At 36.4% G+C, this 17038-nt stretch overlaps 1 protein-coding gene across 6 annotated transcripts in view; it reads right to left on the reverse strand.

Moving 5' to 3' along the window:
- PPP4R3B (protein phosphatase 4 regulatory subunit 3B) overlaps positions 1-17038 on the reverse strand; it is a gene marked incomplete at both ends in the record, with an annotated part of 73331 nt that overhangs the window by 13262 nt on the left and 43031 nt on the right. For 3 of the 6 annotated variants that reach the window (XM_080711833.1, XM_080711831.1, XM_080711828.1), the window contains 6 exons: positions 1287-1477; positions 4044-4225; positions 4623-4762; positions 5805-5974; positions 11539-11697; positions 14097-14138. In XM_080711833.1, coding sequence (XP_080567959.1) covers positions 1287-1477; positions 4044-4225; positions 4623-4762; positions 5805-5974; positions 11539-11697; positions 14097-14138 — 884 coding nt within the window. The remainder of the gene's footprint in view (positions 1-1286; positions 1478-4043; positions 4226-4622; positions 4763-5804; positions 5975-11538; positions 11698-14096; positions 14139-17038) is intronic. The other 3 variants (XM_080711829.1, XM_080711830.1, XM_080711832.1) reach the window with 3 other exon arrangements.

Genomic DNA, 17038 nt, shown 5'->3' on the forward strand with positions numbered 1-17038 from the left:
CCTGGGGATTGAACCCAGAGCTATACCACAGCCCTATTTTACTTTTATTTTGAAACAGGGTCTTGCTAAATTGCTCAGTTTCTGAGGCTTACTGTGAACCTATGATCCTACTGTTTCAGCCTTCCAAGTACTGGGATTACAAGTATGAGGCATAATATCCCACTAAACCAATTATTTTATTTTTATTTTTTTGTGTACTGCGGATTGAACCCAGGGTCTTCCTACCTCAGAGCTACACCCAGTCCTATTTTTTATTTACATTGAAACAGAGTATCATTAAATTGCATAGGACATAAGTGGTTGAGGCTGGCCAGTGAACCTGGAATCCTCACATCTCAGCCTCCCAAGTACTGGGATTACAAGTGTGCGCCACCACACCTGGCTCCACTAAACCAATTTTTAAAAGGTACTATGAACAGACAACACAGAGAAAAGCAAATTCAACCTTAATACTAATAAGACAGATAACTGAGAAAGATATTATATAGTCTCTCCTACTTAACTAGCAAATATTAAAAATAACTGTAACAACAATTTTTGATACAAAGTTGCAGTGACCCAGGCACACTCATATGGCTGATGGGAAAAAAAAAATTGTATTGAGTTTTTGGAGAGGAATGATATTTTACCAATAATCTACTCAGGAAAATTAATTTAAATATATTAACTCTGGTAATCAAAATCAACGAAATGCTGGAATCAACTAAATGCTAAAAAAACAGCCAGGGTCAGGAAGGAGCAGGGAAGGATTTTTATACATAATGTGATATAGCTAAATGAATGAAATTCTATAGTCAATAATGTTTAATAATAACACAGTTCTTTTAACAAATAAAAAAAATACAAAATGTGGTTATAGGAAGATTTCAATTATGTCCCAGATAAACATATAAACCTGAAGAAAAGTAAAATATTACCCATCATATTCTCATGATATACAAAGCTTTTATCTTCTTTGAAATTGTTGCAATTATCCAAATTTTAAGTGAACATTAAAGAATTTTATTTTTTTTGAAGTACTGGGGATGGAACTCAGGGGCTCTCTACCAACCAGGCTACATCCCTAGACCTCTTATTTTATATTTTATTTGGAAAAGGGTCTCACGAAGTTGCTGAGAGCCTCACTAAGTAGCTGAGGTTGGCTTCAAACCTGTGCAATCCTTGTGTCTCAGCCTCACAAGTACTGGGATTATAAGAGTGCGCTACCATTCCTGCCTGGCTAACATTAAAGAATTTTAAAGATGGAAAAGGTAAATTTTGTTTGTGTGTAGTGCTAATTCACATACCTTGGTGGCTGTTACTGATGTAGCCAGGTTTGTAGTTTTAGAAGAAGACCCATTGGAACTTGCTGGTGGTGTCTGAGCAACTACAGATTTACTGTTTGTTCCATTAGCAGCACTGGCAGAGTGGGAAAAGGTAAATTTGAAGCCAGAAGATGTCCTTTTGGGAAGGTTTTCCTTATCTTCACTTTCTTTTGCTAAAACAAAAGTAAAAATTTGAACCTATATTAATAAATATTGCTAAATCAAAGCATATGAAAAGAGCAATAATTAAAAAGATTTAAATAAAACACTGCGGTTGGTTTTTATGAGATAAAAGGGCATAGCATGATGTGTAGTGATACATTTTTATTACTATTTATTTTATTTTATTATTATTTTAGAATCTTAGCAATTAGGAAGAAACTTAAGAATTACAAAACAAAATCAAGCTGAGTATGGTGGCACAAGTCTGTAATCCCATTATTTGGGAGGCTGAGATAGGAAGACTGTAGGTTCAAGGCCAGCTTCAGCAATTTAGCAAGACCCTATTTCAAAGTGAAAAACTGGGGTGTAACTCAGAGGTAGAATGCCCCTGGGTTCAATACTGGGTGTCCAAAACCAACAATAATAACAAAAAATAGCCATCCTGTGCTGTTTCTTTTTTTCAGTAGTACTAGGGATTTTCAGGAGTATTTTATCTCCAACCTACAAACCTTCTGATCTCGAACCTGCAATCTTCCTGTCTAGCCTTCCAAATCCTAGGATTACAGGCATGTACCACCATGCCTAGTCTGTGCCAGAATTCCACATAGCTGTGCTTAATGTTTATTTGCAAAGATTCATTAGCTATCTGCCTCTTCCTTTTTCTGTTTATCTTCTGTTCATTGACTTTACACTTCTTTGCTTCCTTGGTAAAACCTAATAATCTCTCCTACAAGTCAGTATTTCAAATGCCTAAAGACAATGACCAAGTCTATCAGTTCTGGAATATTATTATTTTAGAATATTCCAAATTACTTTATAGGCATATCTGGCATAAGTGTCCAGACTCTTTTGACATCTGGCTATTTGTCTACCAAAAGTCCTTAGGATATCTTAGTAGGTTTTTTACTTCCCTAGGTTGAGACATACAAAAGTTATGGCACTAATATTGGTAAAAGTGAGACTGAAAACAATAGTTCAAGGAAAATGTAATAAATCAGTGAAATGAATTTTCTAATAAAAACTACTTTTGGAAATGTCACATTCAAAATACATTGAGGATAGTACTTGGGAGGCTGAGACAGGAGGATCACAGTAGCTACTTAGTGAGGCCCTTTGCAACTCAGTGAGACCCTGTTTCAAAATAAAGAATAAAAAATAGGGCTGGGCATATAGGTTGGAGGTAGAATGCCCATGGGTTCCACCCCTAGTATTGCAAAAAAGAAAAAGAAAAAGTCAAGGAAATAGTTTTGTTTCTCAACCTATAAACTTTTTTTAAACATTTGAATGATACTTGCAAAATGTCATGACAAAAATGGCTACTCCTTAGAACATAAAATTAAAATGATTAGTTCTTTTCAAAAATACTAATAATATCTTTGCTTTATAAAGCATATTGGAAAGAGAAAAAAATTAACTTTTCTCTTATTATTATATTTTTATGCAACTTTTATAGTAGCTTTGAAATTTCTTTTGTTGTGGTACTGGTGACATTCTACCTCCAAGTTACACCTCTATCCTTTTTCTTTTGAAACAGGTCTCTTTAGGTTGCTGGGTCTGTAAGTTTCAGAGGCTGATCCTTCTGTTTCAGCCTCCCAAGTATTGTGTGCCACCACCCCCAGTTTAAAAGAACAAAGGAACTTCCTTGAGTTCATTTTTTTCAGGTGTAAAATGTGGAAGTGAAATGCTTTAGGGTTTTATGGATCTATATGATCTTTATTCTTAAATCCCTGGTATAGTAGCAAAAATATAGCCAAGACAATTCAGAGAAGGAAAAGTGTAAACAGACAAATTTCAAGCCGGGCGTGGTGGCGCACGCTTGTAATCCCCGCGCTTGGGAGGCGGAGACAGGAGGATCGCGCAGGTTCGAAGCCAGCCGTGCTGGCGTAAGAGACCCTGTTTCAAAAATATAAAATAGGACTGGGAGTGTAGCCCGGAGGAAGAAGGGCTTCCAGGAACCCCAGTACCACCAAAAAAAAAAAAAAAAAAAAAAAAACAGACAAATTTCTGAATAGAAAGCAAATAGCCCTAAAAAATGGCAAGTTTCAGGAAAAACTATATATGGCCGGGCGTGGTGGCACACGCTTGTAATCCCCGCGCTTGGGAGGCAGAGACAGGAGGATCGCACTGGTTCAAAGCCAGCCCTGCTGGCTTAAGAGACCCTGTTTCCAAAAATAAAAAAGTATAAAATAGGTCTGGGAGTGTAGCCTGGAGGTAGAAGGGCTTCCAGGAACCCCAGTCCCACCAAAAAAACAAAACAAAACAAAACCCCAAACCAAAAACTATATATGTATATAACATAAACACAACAGATATATTGCGGTATCAGATAATAAAACCAGAGACATTCTACCTCTGAACTATACCTACCCCAGGCCCCATCTTTTGTTTTGAAACAGGGTCTTACTACCTTGTTGAAGCTGGCCTGGAACTTATGATCCTCCTGTTTCAGCCTACCAAGTACTGGGATGGCCACTATGGCCATGATAAGAAAAACATTTTAAACATGAAAAGGACTCCCAAATAAATTTCTGTACTAAATAAGAGGAGGCACTATAAAAAAGTTCAGGGTGTCAGTACCTTTTTTAGTCTCCATAAATTTTTCATAACTATCTGGAAAATCATCTTCTGGCTTAGACTTCTCAACTGGTACCACAACTTTTCCTTCCTCCTCGTCATCTTCATTAAACCACATTTCTTCATCCTCTTCCAAAGCTTTGGTATCTCTGCGAAATCTGTTACTACGCAATATAGATGGAACACTGTAACAAACATATCACAGATTGAGTAGTGATTTACCATCCATGACCACATTAAATTTAAGAGAAAAAGGAACTGAAGGAACCAGTTGGAACGGAAGCAGTTTCAACTGTGTAACTTAGATCAAAATCACCCCAGCCACAACACAAAATGTAGCCAGAGAATTCTCCGAAGTATTTTCAGATGTTGTAAACTAAAAGTTCATCTTGTGTACTATAGAGTAATAAGTTATCATATAATGAATGGATTTATAGTAGGAAGGACTGTCTACCCTCCTATGTGACCCTGTGATACCTAGTGATAGAAAATTTCTCAGTAAACTTCACATAAGATATAAACTGTGGAGAATATCGAACTCAATTCAGTAGGCTGTAAGTGCCAAATATATTTAAACAATACCTGTTCAGTTTCTGATTTTGTCTATCTTTTTCCTGCTCATATTTTGTCTTCAATCCTTTGAACGTCTGAACATATTCAATTGATTCAAGTGCTTTATAAAAGTTTTCGACTATATGTGCAGTAAGAGACTTGATATCTTCCTGTATAAGAACAAAATGTACATTTCAAATATGATACAATGCTTGTAAGAAAAATATTTAAAAAATTTTTTTACAGTTCCAAAGGTCATCAAAACATTTTTAAGAGCACCTTCCAAAAATTAATGTCCCAGTTTCTTTATACATGACCAGGATTCCTCACAGCCAGGACTTCCAAAAGAAGGAACCCACAAAGGATATTTTAAAAGTAAATAAATTTAGTTTATGTCTTGTGTCTTTTGCATTTATCCAGATCTTTTTATGACACATCTTATAATAAGTCGAGGATTTCATCCTACCTTCTATGTATCCTGTATCAATGTCTACCAATGGAATTTCCCTTTATTTATATTTTGAAATCAAATATATACATACATACATACATACATACATACATACATACATACATACATATATATATATATTTGATTTTGCTAAATTGATGAGGCTGGCCTTGAACCTAAGATCCTCTTGGGAGGCTGAGGCCTCCCAAGTACTAGGATTCAAGACATGTGCCAACATGCCCAGCTAGGAATTACTTTTGAATCTTTCTATTTTTAATTGCTATCCCTATAAGAGAATATTATCTTTTCTTAAGAGATAACATGAATGGCATGCCTGATTGAAATGTCTAGATATACCAAATGTGATTGTGAAACCTCTGGCCAATAAAAAAGGAACTGAGAGAATTGAGTAAATATGGACTAAAGACAATTCACTTTTAAATGTCACAATATAGGGGGCTGGGGATGTGGCTCAGTGGTAAAGCACTTGCCTAGGATGTGCAAGGACCTACTTGACACCAGCACTGCATAAATAAATAACTGAATAGAAACAACATCATTAAACTATAGCCATATGGCAAATAGAAAAATAGAAGCAACTTATTTTTAAAACTTTAGTTTATTAGAAATAGATTCTAAGAAATATGGCATAAACAATTTCAGAAGAAAACATGGAAATGAAGAGTCACTCTGCTTACATGTAATTGCTTCTTTACATAATTCTTTTATATATTACAAATAGTTCTTTAACATAAACTTACCACTCTTATAAATTCAAACAACTCAATAACGGCTGAATTCAAGAGATTGTACCGAGTTCCATTATCCAGAAGAGCATTTATAACTGGCTCAAAGAGATTTCCCTTAGTAATATAACGATTATAAAATTCATCTTTTAGGCCAATTATCCGCCTCATAAAGCGAAGAGCACCTAATTAAAAATAATACAGGGAATAAGCTGATGATTTTACTAATATTTTACAGATATTTTGCTTTAATGTCTATACATTGTAAAGTGTATAGACATTTATAATGTCTAAAATAAAAGACTACGCTAAAAATTGGGCTTTGAGAAAAATACAATTTTGGGGAAGATAGTTGTACAACTGTGTAGCCAGCTATAACAACAACAACAAAAAGTAAATGGTATCTGGGAAATACACAATCTGCCCAGATAGTCAACGCCATGGCAAAGAGAAGAAAAAAAAAATAACTCAGATCAGAAGGCAGCTCAGAATGAGTGGGAGTAGAGTGGGCAAAGTGGTGCCAGGTGTCAGAGCCAAGACTCCCTGGTCTCTCTGCAAGATGGAGATTTAGTGCTGCTTTTTTTTTTTTGCAGTACAGGGAATGGAACCCAGGGGCATTCTACCTCCGAGCTATACTCCCAGCCCTATTTTTTATTCTATATTTTGAAACAGGGTCTCACTGAGTTGCAAGGGTCTCACTAAGTAGCTGAGGCTGGTTGCGAACCAAGATCCTCCTGTCTAAGCCTCCTAAATGCTGGGATTACAAGCATGCGCCACCACACCTGGCATTTAGTGCTTTTAAATATTCTGAAAATACACCCAAAGGGGCTGCCAGTAACATAATTGGAGATCTTAAGTTCTTTTTTTTTTTTTTTTAACATTTCCAATGAAATTTACAATTCCTCTCCCTTGTCCTGGGAAAATTACTGTGAACCACCACTTCCACATCACAATGACAGCATTCCCTCACTTACCAACTGTGTGTGAGCTATGCCTGCCCTAGGTAAACACACATTGTGTGAGATCATTATGTATTTGTAGTAAGAGAAAACACAGCAATGATAAAGTAGCACAATTCAGCTGTCCACATTTTAGAATACCAAAAAGAAATTTTTCTTAATGAAATAAACTTAGCAATATTATTGCTAAAATTCTTTTGGGGTACAAAGAACTGTTTTTGATACTTTATTTTAATTAATTAATTAATTAATTAGATAATTAATTGACTGGTACTAGGGATGGAACCTGGGGTGTTCTACCTCTGAGTTACATCCCCAGCCCTATTTTATGTTTTATTTTAAAACAGGGCCTCCCTAAGTTGCTGCAAGTGGTCTCAAACCAACAATTCTCCTTTCTCAGCCTCCCAAGTACTGGGATTACAGGTGTGCGCTACACCCAGCTTGATCCTGTATTTTTTTTATCTGTCGATTCTGAAACTTTTTCCCTTAGTTTAATTTATCTATAATATGACTAGCCAAGGCTTCTGATTTTTCTGTCAGTCTGATTCTAACCCTCTGTTTAAGGATGAGTTATTAAACGAAGAAGTTGTATGTGTTATAAGAGGTTCTAAATGCTGACAAGAAAAGAGAAATAGGTCTAATAAGTCATAAATAGAAAGAGGTCACATATAGTATGTGAACTGTGACACCATACACACATGGGGAAAAGTGCTAGACTTGTATATCACCTCTTTTTTGGTGTCAGGAGAGGAAATAGCTCTAGGATCAAAAAGAATGAAGTATAGGCAAAGGTCTGAGCAAAAAGGCACTCATACTGCTAGTGAAGGAACTGATACACAAAACTGTAGTTACTACAGCACTGCTTATAATAATGGGAATCCTGAAGTAATATAAACATCTAAATATTGGAATTCATTCAACTAGAATATAACCATATCAAGAAAACCATATAGGCAAACCTATCATGAGAACACAAATTTGCATACAAATATAATGTAATTCTAATCAAGATGAACTGAAAAAAAATATCTTAAGTTACTGTGGCAGAATAAATGTCTAGGAATAACCAAGAACATTATGAAAAAGAGAGGGGGACTCAGTACGTATTAACTCTTACAACAAACCTGGCATGGTGGTGTATACCTGTAGGTGGGAGGCTGAGACAAGAGGATCCCAGGTTTGTAGCCAGTGGGAGGTAAGTTAGCAAGACCTTGCTTCAAAATGAAAAAAGGGCTTGGAGTGTGGGTCAGTGGTAGAACACCCCTAGATTTTACCTCCAATACCTCCAACACCTCAATGATAACACTGCAACCACATCCTTACAACCAGTAACACATTTTCTTTTCCTTGGTACTGGGTATTGAACACATGCAGAAGCACTTTACCAATGAGCTACATCTCTAGCCCTTTTCTTTTTCTTTTTTGTGGGTCTAGGGATGGAACCCAGGAGAATTTGACCTTCGAGTTACACCCTCTGCCCTATTTTTTACTCTTTATTTTGAAATAGGTTCTCACTAAGTTGCAGAGGGCCTCACTAAGTAGCTCCCAAATGCTGGGATTGCAAGCGTGTGCCACCACACCCGGCTAATCTCTAGCCGTTTTTACTATTAATTTTGAGATGGGTCTCACTAAATTGCCCAGGTTAGCCTTAAACTTTTGACCCTCCTACATAGCTGTGATTATAGGCATGTACAACTGTGCCTGGCTCTACAACATATGGCATAATAAACATTGCCATTAGTTCATCTGGTGAGATTAAAAGGCAATCCAGAAATAAGATACTTTTATTACTGCATAACAAAAGTGGTACATTACTTCTCTGGAAAAATATTATTTATTTAATAAGGGTACTGGCCCAATCATGTGTCCATCTAGAAAGAAAACTAGAATATTGCTTCAAAGCATATCCAAAAACATGTTTTAGACGTACTATACAAATCAATTTTTTTTTTTTTTGTGGTGGTGGTACTGGGGTTCCTGGAAGCTCTTCTACCTCCGGGCTACACTCCCAGACCTATTTTTACATCTTTTTATTTGGAAACAGGGTCTCCTAAGCCAGCACGCGCGCGAGGCTGGCTTCGAACCTGCGCGATCCTCCTGTCTCTGCCTCCCAAGCGCGGGGATTACAAGCGTGCGCCACCATGCCCGGCTACAAATCAATTTAAAAAAAAGAAAATAATAAAAAATTTTAGGAGAAAGCCCTAGAGAATATTTTTATAATGTTAGGACACAGAAGACTTCATAAGAGAGTAAGAAAAAAAGACCTAAAGGCCATAAATCATATTTGGTTTTTATCATAAAGAATTTTACAGTTATATATAAAAAACAATACCATAAATAAAGACTGGGACATTCCCCTCTAAAACATATACTGTCAAATCTCTACAGAAGGAGCTGAAGAGAAGATACAATTTATAACAGATTACATTAGGCTTGTATATCACCTCTTTTTTGGTGTCAGGAGAGGAAATAGCTCTAGGATCAAAGGTCTGAGCAAACAGGCACTCATATACTGCTAGTGAAGGAACTAGTGAAATGCTGCTATCAGGAAAATACAAATTAGAACAAAAATGGAATACCACATTCTCCAACATCAGATTGATAATGTTTTTTATTTTCCCCTGTTGTTGTTGTTTTTTATTTTGGCTCTGAGGATTGAACCCAGAGGAGGCAGTTTACCTCCAGGTTATACTCCCAGCCTGATTTTATTTATTTGGAAACAGGGTCTCAGAAGGTTGCTGTGGGCCTCACTAAGTTGCCAAGGCTGACTTGGAACCTGTGATCCTCCTGTCTCACCCTTCCAAGTACTGGGATTACAAGCATAAGACACCATGCCTGGCTTTGACATTTTTAAAAGGTAGTAACAGAATGCTCTGAGCTTTGAGGAAAACTAATCTGGCAGCTGTATTTTAAAATTAAAAGGCTATATTTAACATATTAATATATATATATAAACATACTGTCCTAGCAATCCTAATATTGGGACTCTATCTTATGGAAATAAAAAATAGCATTTTATTTATTTTCTTGTAGTACTGGGATTGAACTCAGAGGCATTCTACCTTCAAGCTATACCCTCAGCCTGATTTTATTTATTTGGAAACAGGGTCTCACTAGGTTGACGGAGTCTCCACTACTTGCTAAGGCTGGCATTGAAGCTGTGATCTTCTTCTCTCAACTTCCCAACACTGAGAATGCTCAAAAATCAGCTTTTTGTGTTGTGTGTGGTACTGGGGATGGAACCCAGGGGCATTCTACCTCTGAGCTATACTCTCAGCCCTATTTTCTATTCTTTATTTTGAATCAGGGTCTCACTGAGTTGCAAAGGGCCTCACTAAGTTGCTGAGGCTGGCCATGGACCCCTATCCTCCTGAATGCTGGGATTACAAGTGTGTGCCACCATGCCTGGCTAAAAATCAGTATTTTAAAAGGTTAGTATACTAGGATATTAACCACAGGCAGTTTGGAGTAGTAAAAAAGAATAAAAAAAACCCTTAAATCAATTCATTCACTAGAGAATGGCACAACAGTTTTTGGAAATGAAATGTTATTCAGCTACTTGCTGAATAACATTTCATTTCATCTAGCGTCATAGTATTGAGGCCAGAGAAAAATTATCCTAGTGTGATCCAGTTTTAAAAAATAAAAACAGAACAACCCCGTAACTGTATGTAAGTGTTTATGTGAATTACTACAAATATAGAAAAGGAGTACTTAGAAGGCTGAGTCAGGAGGATCACAAACTTAAGGCTAACCTGGGAATTTAATGAGACCCTGTTTCAAAATAGAAAAATAGGGCTGAGGGTGCAGTTCAGTGGTAGAATGGCTCTGGGTTCATTCCCCAGTACCAAACACATGTATACTCACCCAAAAAATAGGGCAGGGTGGGTGGTGTGTGTGTGTGTGTGTGTGTGTGTGTGTGTGTGTGTGTGTGTGTGTGTGTGTGTGTGTGCGCGCGCGCGCTATTTTAAGGCAATAAACGAAGCTGGTAGCTGGGCCCAGTGACACGCCTGTAACCATAGTACCTGGAGGCCAAGACAAAAAGAATGAAGATTTGAGACCATCCTCAGCAACTTAGCCAGATCTTGTTTGAAAATAAAAATTAAAAAGGGGTGGGACTGTGGTTCAGAGGTAGAATGCCCCAGGTTTCAATCCCCAATACCCCCCCCAAAAAAGAATAGATGAATAAATAAAAATGAGAATAGGGCAATTAAGTGTTACTAGTAAATGATAGCTTTATGAAAGAGATGGAAAAGATAGCAGCTGCAGTTCTACCAATGAAATGCTGTCATCGCACATGATATTGTACTACAACAAAAGTTAAATTAAACGAATGTAATGTGAGCAGTATGTGATTCAAGAACCGCTATCATCTACTCCTCTTGCCTTTGTTTTTTTTGTGGTACTGGGGGTGGAACCCAGGGGCTTTCTACCTCCAGGCTACACTCCAGACCTATTTTATATTTTATTTGGAAACAGGGTCTCACTAAGTTGCTGAGAGCCTCACTAAGTAGCTGAGGCTGGCTTCAAACCTGTGCAATCCTCTGTCTCAGCCTCCCAAGTGCTGGGATTATAAGCGTGCGCCACCACGCCTGGCTTTCCTCTTGCCTTTTAAATAAGAACAGAACACAAAATATTAAAATTTCTCATAACCATCTCATTAATAGCATATACATTGCTAAATAAATAAATAAATAAATAAAAACTTTAAATGGATAACTGGCTTTTATCTCTACCCAAAATGGTGTTTCTTAAAACATTTAAGAATGTTCATTTAAACTGTTACTTACACAAGGCCAGGAAAGTGTGCTTTGAATTCATCAAGACCAAAACTCTTCTTAGTAAGTCCTTGTTCATAATATAGTTTTTTATGTGGTATGTGTGGTGTTCCACACAAAATGTGAGTAACTCTAAAATTAAGGCAAGTAGCTGTGCTGTTTGATAATTATCTACAAAAGAAAGCCATCTCATGAAAATAAAATACTATAATATTTCTAAACAGAATATATAAGACTTATATCCTATATTTTAGAGCAAAAGTTAAGTTGTATTTCCTCCAGTTGTTTATAACTTAAAAAGGTTGTGATTTTTTTTTAAACTAGGGAGACTCATAACATCAGTTTCACCCACTAAGTAGATATAACAGATAAACATAGGAAGAAAAATTCAATATATATATGTATACAAGTGTGGTAATAAAAACTTCATTTCATTAGGATTTTCTTGGTAATGTTTCCTTTCTTCTCTATTATTATTTTTTGGTACTTTTTTTTGTGTGGTACTGGGGATTGAACCCGGGGCATTCTACCTCCAAGCTACACCCCAGGCCTACTTTCATTATTTATTTTGAAACAGGACCTTACTAAGTAGCTGAGACTGGCCGTGAACCCATGACCCTCCTGTCTCAGCCTCCCGAGTACTGGGATTACAAGGGTGCGCCACCACGCCCTTGGGGCTGGGGACTGAACCCAGAGGCACTGTTCCTTTGAGTTACACTCTCAGACCTTTTCATTTGGTAAGTTGCTGAGGATCTCCTAAATTTCTGAGGCTGTCCTCTAGCCTACCATTCTCCTGTCTCAGCCTCCCAAATATTAGGATTACAGGTATGTGTCACCACAGCTGGCTTGGTAATGTTACTTTTCAAAGTGCTATAATTATTAATCAATCTATTAAACAACAATAAAAAAGGTTCATAGTAAGGAGGAAATACATGAAACATTTTGCCTAAAGTGGCTTAATGCAAATTTCTTGAGAAAAATTATTGTTTTCTTTAAATAAATCTTTAAGGAAAGATAATCTTGGATATTTAATAATTAAGTAAAAATATTACATCAAGTTTTTAAAAACAATTTTAAATCATCAACTCATGATAATTAGAGGCTTACAAAAATAAACTAGCTTGTTTCCCCCCCTCAAGAGGCTTTGGTTTATACAGTGACAAAATGATTCCAACTATGCTTTCTGAACATCAAATTTTAATGTGCACCAATAAGTTGTATGAATATCCACCTTCTATTATAAATGCTTTAGGTATAGATTTATTCCACTGTGAGGAACCAACATCTTCTTAAACGATTTTATCTATATAAGAAGATGATACATATAAATATTCTGTGGAACTAGGATCCTACTTGAAATATAGCAGGATTCTTTTAAGTTTCAGAATGGTCATTAAATATAAAAAATAAAATTCTAGCATTTCACAATATTAACTGCAGGTAAAAAGTTTTATTTGCTCCCAGTTAATCTGTATAGCAGCAGTACACCATAGCCAAAATGTTAGCTCCTCACCAATAAAAAATAATTTCTTAGCTGGGTGTCTTGGTGCATGCCTGGAACCCCAAGTACTGGGGAGATTTCGATAGAACGGAAGGCTCAAGGCCAGCCCCAGCAATAATTTATTGTTCCTAATAAACAACAAAAGCTCTCAGAGTGTAGCTCAGAGGTAGAATACTCCTCGGTTCAATTCCTAGTACCAAAACTAAAAAAACCCAAACAAATAAAATATATTCTCGTAATTTTTCATATTTTATTTATTCTTTAAACAATTATCATATTGCTAAAAAAGTCTTCTACTTTCCTACATTATTTTAAGAAGTTATTTATCCAATATCTGAACAACCTAATTTGAGGCTGGTTCTCCTATACTTTTTTTTTATTACTGGGGACTGAACCCAGGACCTTGGGTACTAGGCAAGCATTCTACCACTGAGCATCAGACTCAGGGCCTACACTTCCTCCCCTCTTTTTTGCAGGTCTGGGGATAGAGCGCAGGGGCATTCAACCTCTGAGCTACATTCCCTGCCCTATTTTTTATTCTAAAACAAGATCTCACTAAATTGCAGAGGGCCGAAGTAGCTGAGGCTGTCTGCAAACCGTGATCCTCAGTCCAGCCTCCAAAATGCTGGGATTTCAAGTATGTGCCACCATGCCCAGTTCCCTCTCCCTCCCCCTTTTTTTTAAGTTAGGGACTTGCTAAATTGCCCAGACTAACCTTGAATTTGTGATCCTCCTTCCTCAGCCTTTCAAATGGCTGGGATTACAGGTCTGTTTCACCATAATGGGCTCTCCAAGAGATTTGATATAACTGGTAGAAGAGATACAATGCTATATACACATAGCATATGTCTCTTCAGGGCTATCAAAACCATATCTATTATAAATGCTCCAAGTAGATGCAGCAGTGTTTAGACATGGACATAAAGTGTATAGCTGTTATAAACTCTAGTTACAAACTAAACACTCAAAAAAATAAAATTAAATCCTCGTTTTATAGACATGCCTTTACAAAACAATGTCAGAAAAGCTTATAATTTGCATTATTCATAAAGTACGAATTTATACTTACCAGGACAAATTGTGTTGCTTTTGTTAGATCCAACTATATTATCTAATAAAAAAATTAAAATCAACTACTTTAGTAATGGTATCTCATATTTCTCTACTTTATAATATACAAAATATATCTCAATCATAATTTCCTTTAACCCTCATAATGAGCATTAAGAGTTGGTTGCTTTGTTTATTATACATCTAGTTAAATCTTTCACAGAATATTCCGATAAAAAATGTGAGACTTCAACTAGTGATGAGATTGATGTGTCTTCTTTTATCTACTCCTGGTCTTCATCTAACAATCAGGTTAAGTCTAAAAACAGAATATGGCCATTATGGTGGTGCATGCTTATAATCCCAAGCTGAGATGGGAGGATCAAAGGTTTATGGCCAGCCTCAGAAACTTTGTGAATCACTCTACAACTTAGTGAGACTCTGTTTCAAAACAAAACAAAACAAAACAAAACAAAACAAAACAAAACAAACAAAATTGGGGTAGGGGTATAGCTTAGAGATAGACTGCCTCTGGGTTCAATCCCCAGTACTACAAAACAACAACAAAAACAACCACAAAAAAACCCCAAATATACAGGAACCCTTTTTAAAAAAATGTTACTGGGAATTGACACCAGGAGCATTCTACTCTCTGAGCTATATCCCCAGCCATTAAAAAAAAATTTTTTTTTTTTTTGGTGGTACTGGGGTTCCTGGAAGCCCTTCTACCTCCGGGCCACACTCCCAGACCTATTTTATTTTTGGAAACAGGGTCTCTACGTGACCCTCCTGTCTCCACGTCCCAAGCACGGGGATTACAAGCGTGTGCTACTACGCCCGGCCTATTTTTTAAATTTTGAAACACGGTCTCATTAAGTTGTGGAGGGCCTCACTAAGTTGCTGAGGCTGGCCTCAACCCCATGATTCTTCTGTTTCAGCTTCCCAAGTCCTGGGATTACAGGTATGTACCACTGTGCCTGTCTTACAGAAATTCCTAAAACTTCAAAATAACACATATATTAACAGAGAGTTTATGCTTTTATCTTTAAAAATACAGTAGGTCATTTTCCAGGCATATATCCTAGAGCACATTTAGACACATTCACATAGAAACAAAAGAATGCATACTGGTGCATTATTCATAACAGCAAAAAAAAAAAAAAAACTAGAAACAAATATACATTAGAAGCAGAGTGACTAAATTATAGCATACTCATAAGAGAATACTATGGAAGAGTTAAAAATAAAAAAAAACTCTAGGTATCAATATGAATATATCTTAAAAATGTCACTGGGTAAGAGAAAAATGCTGATTAATCCAGATAACAGGAATATATTTGTGATATCATAAAAAATACCATATCACCAGCTGGGAGTGATGGAGCACGCTTGTAATCCCTGCACTTGGGAGGCTGAAACAGGAGGATTGCACAGGCTCGAAGCCAGCCTCAGCTACTTAGTGAAACCCTGTTTCCAAATAAAATATAAAATAGGTCTGGGAGTATGGCCTGGAGATAGAAAGCCTCTGGTTTCAACGCCAGTACCACCAAAAACAAAAAACAAAAAACACCGTATCACACACATAACAAAATACAAAACTGCTAACTCCAAATTCAGCATCCCTTGAGGAATGGGAGAGTAGGAATGAGAATGTAAAGGGGCATACTGAAAAACACAACTATAGCCGTAGTGCTTTTTTTCATATAAAAAAATCTGAAAATAAGTTTGGCGAGTTAGTTTTGATAGAGCCAACCAGGAGTATATGAGTGACTGTTATACTATTACCTATGTCTTTCTGTATGGTGTGTTTTATTTAAAATGAACTTTAATTTATATAAATGGAACCATTGTGCAGTAAAATCTTCTGAGATGTGTTTTTGTGATCATTCAACTTTATATTAGAGAATTATTCAGTTGATACTTCAAAATTCATTTTAATTATCTTATCCCATTATAGAAACATTCACATTTTATTTATTTTCCTACCACAAACAATGCATTCTTGTATTTAGATATACACAAACATTCCCTAGGGCATATGATCAGAAAGAAATGATGGGATTACATAGAGTGTGACAAGATTCTTAGGACTTTACCGATTTTGTCAATATTCTCTCAAAAGTTCCTTTTAATTGATTCTCAACTTTTTCAGACAGTGGCCAATGCTCTAGGATGCCCTCAAATATTTCTGATTTTACACATTTAGTTGTATGATTACCAAAGCCTTGTGTTTAAGCTAGCATGTATTATAGTAGACTAATACAATTTAAATATTGCAGAATGATAAAATTTATGGCTGAGTGGAATATGTGGAAATCAATTACAATACTGCTGCCAAATTATATATATAACTATGAATGCCTGGGGGATACACTTAAAAGTACAGTAGGATTCTATACTCAGGTTGCTTCAAAGCATCTTTAGATTTCCACTCCACTTTAACAAAATGAAACCAGCAAGGTGGGGGCAACTAAGTGCAGGTATATCACTGTCAATATAATTTACATTATGATGTGACTGCAAAGCACCAATAAAAGCATATTAAAAAAAATCAGCTGGCGTGGTGGTGCAGGCTCATAATCCCAGCATTTGGGAGGCTGAGACAGGAGGATTGTGGTTCATGGCCAGCCTCAGCTACTTAAGTGAGGCCCTTTGCAACTCAGGGAGACCCTGCTTCAAAATAAAGAATAAAAATTAGGGCTGGAGGTACAGTTCTGAGGTAGAATGCCCCTGGGTTCCATCCCCAGTACCACAAACAAAACAAAACAAACAACCCCACCCCCATGCTAAAACCAGAATTTGCCCCTTAAGTTATAGGTGTAATTTATACAACAAAGAAAGATAATACAGAAACATAATGTCAAAAATACACGCTAAAAAATCTCTATCAATATACTGGCATATCACTGTGCATTTAGAGGTTAAAATGTTTAAAGAATTTATACATTGTTTCTTTAAATT

This window comes from Muscardinus avellanarius (genome assembly GCF_963383645.1).
Source record: "Muscardinus avellanarius genome assembly, chromosome: 15".
Lineage (NCBI taxonomy): Eukaryota > Metazoa > Chordata > Mammalia > Rodentia > Gliridae > Muscardinus > Muscardinus avellanarius.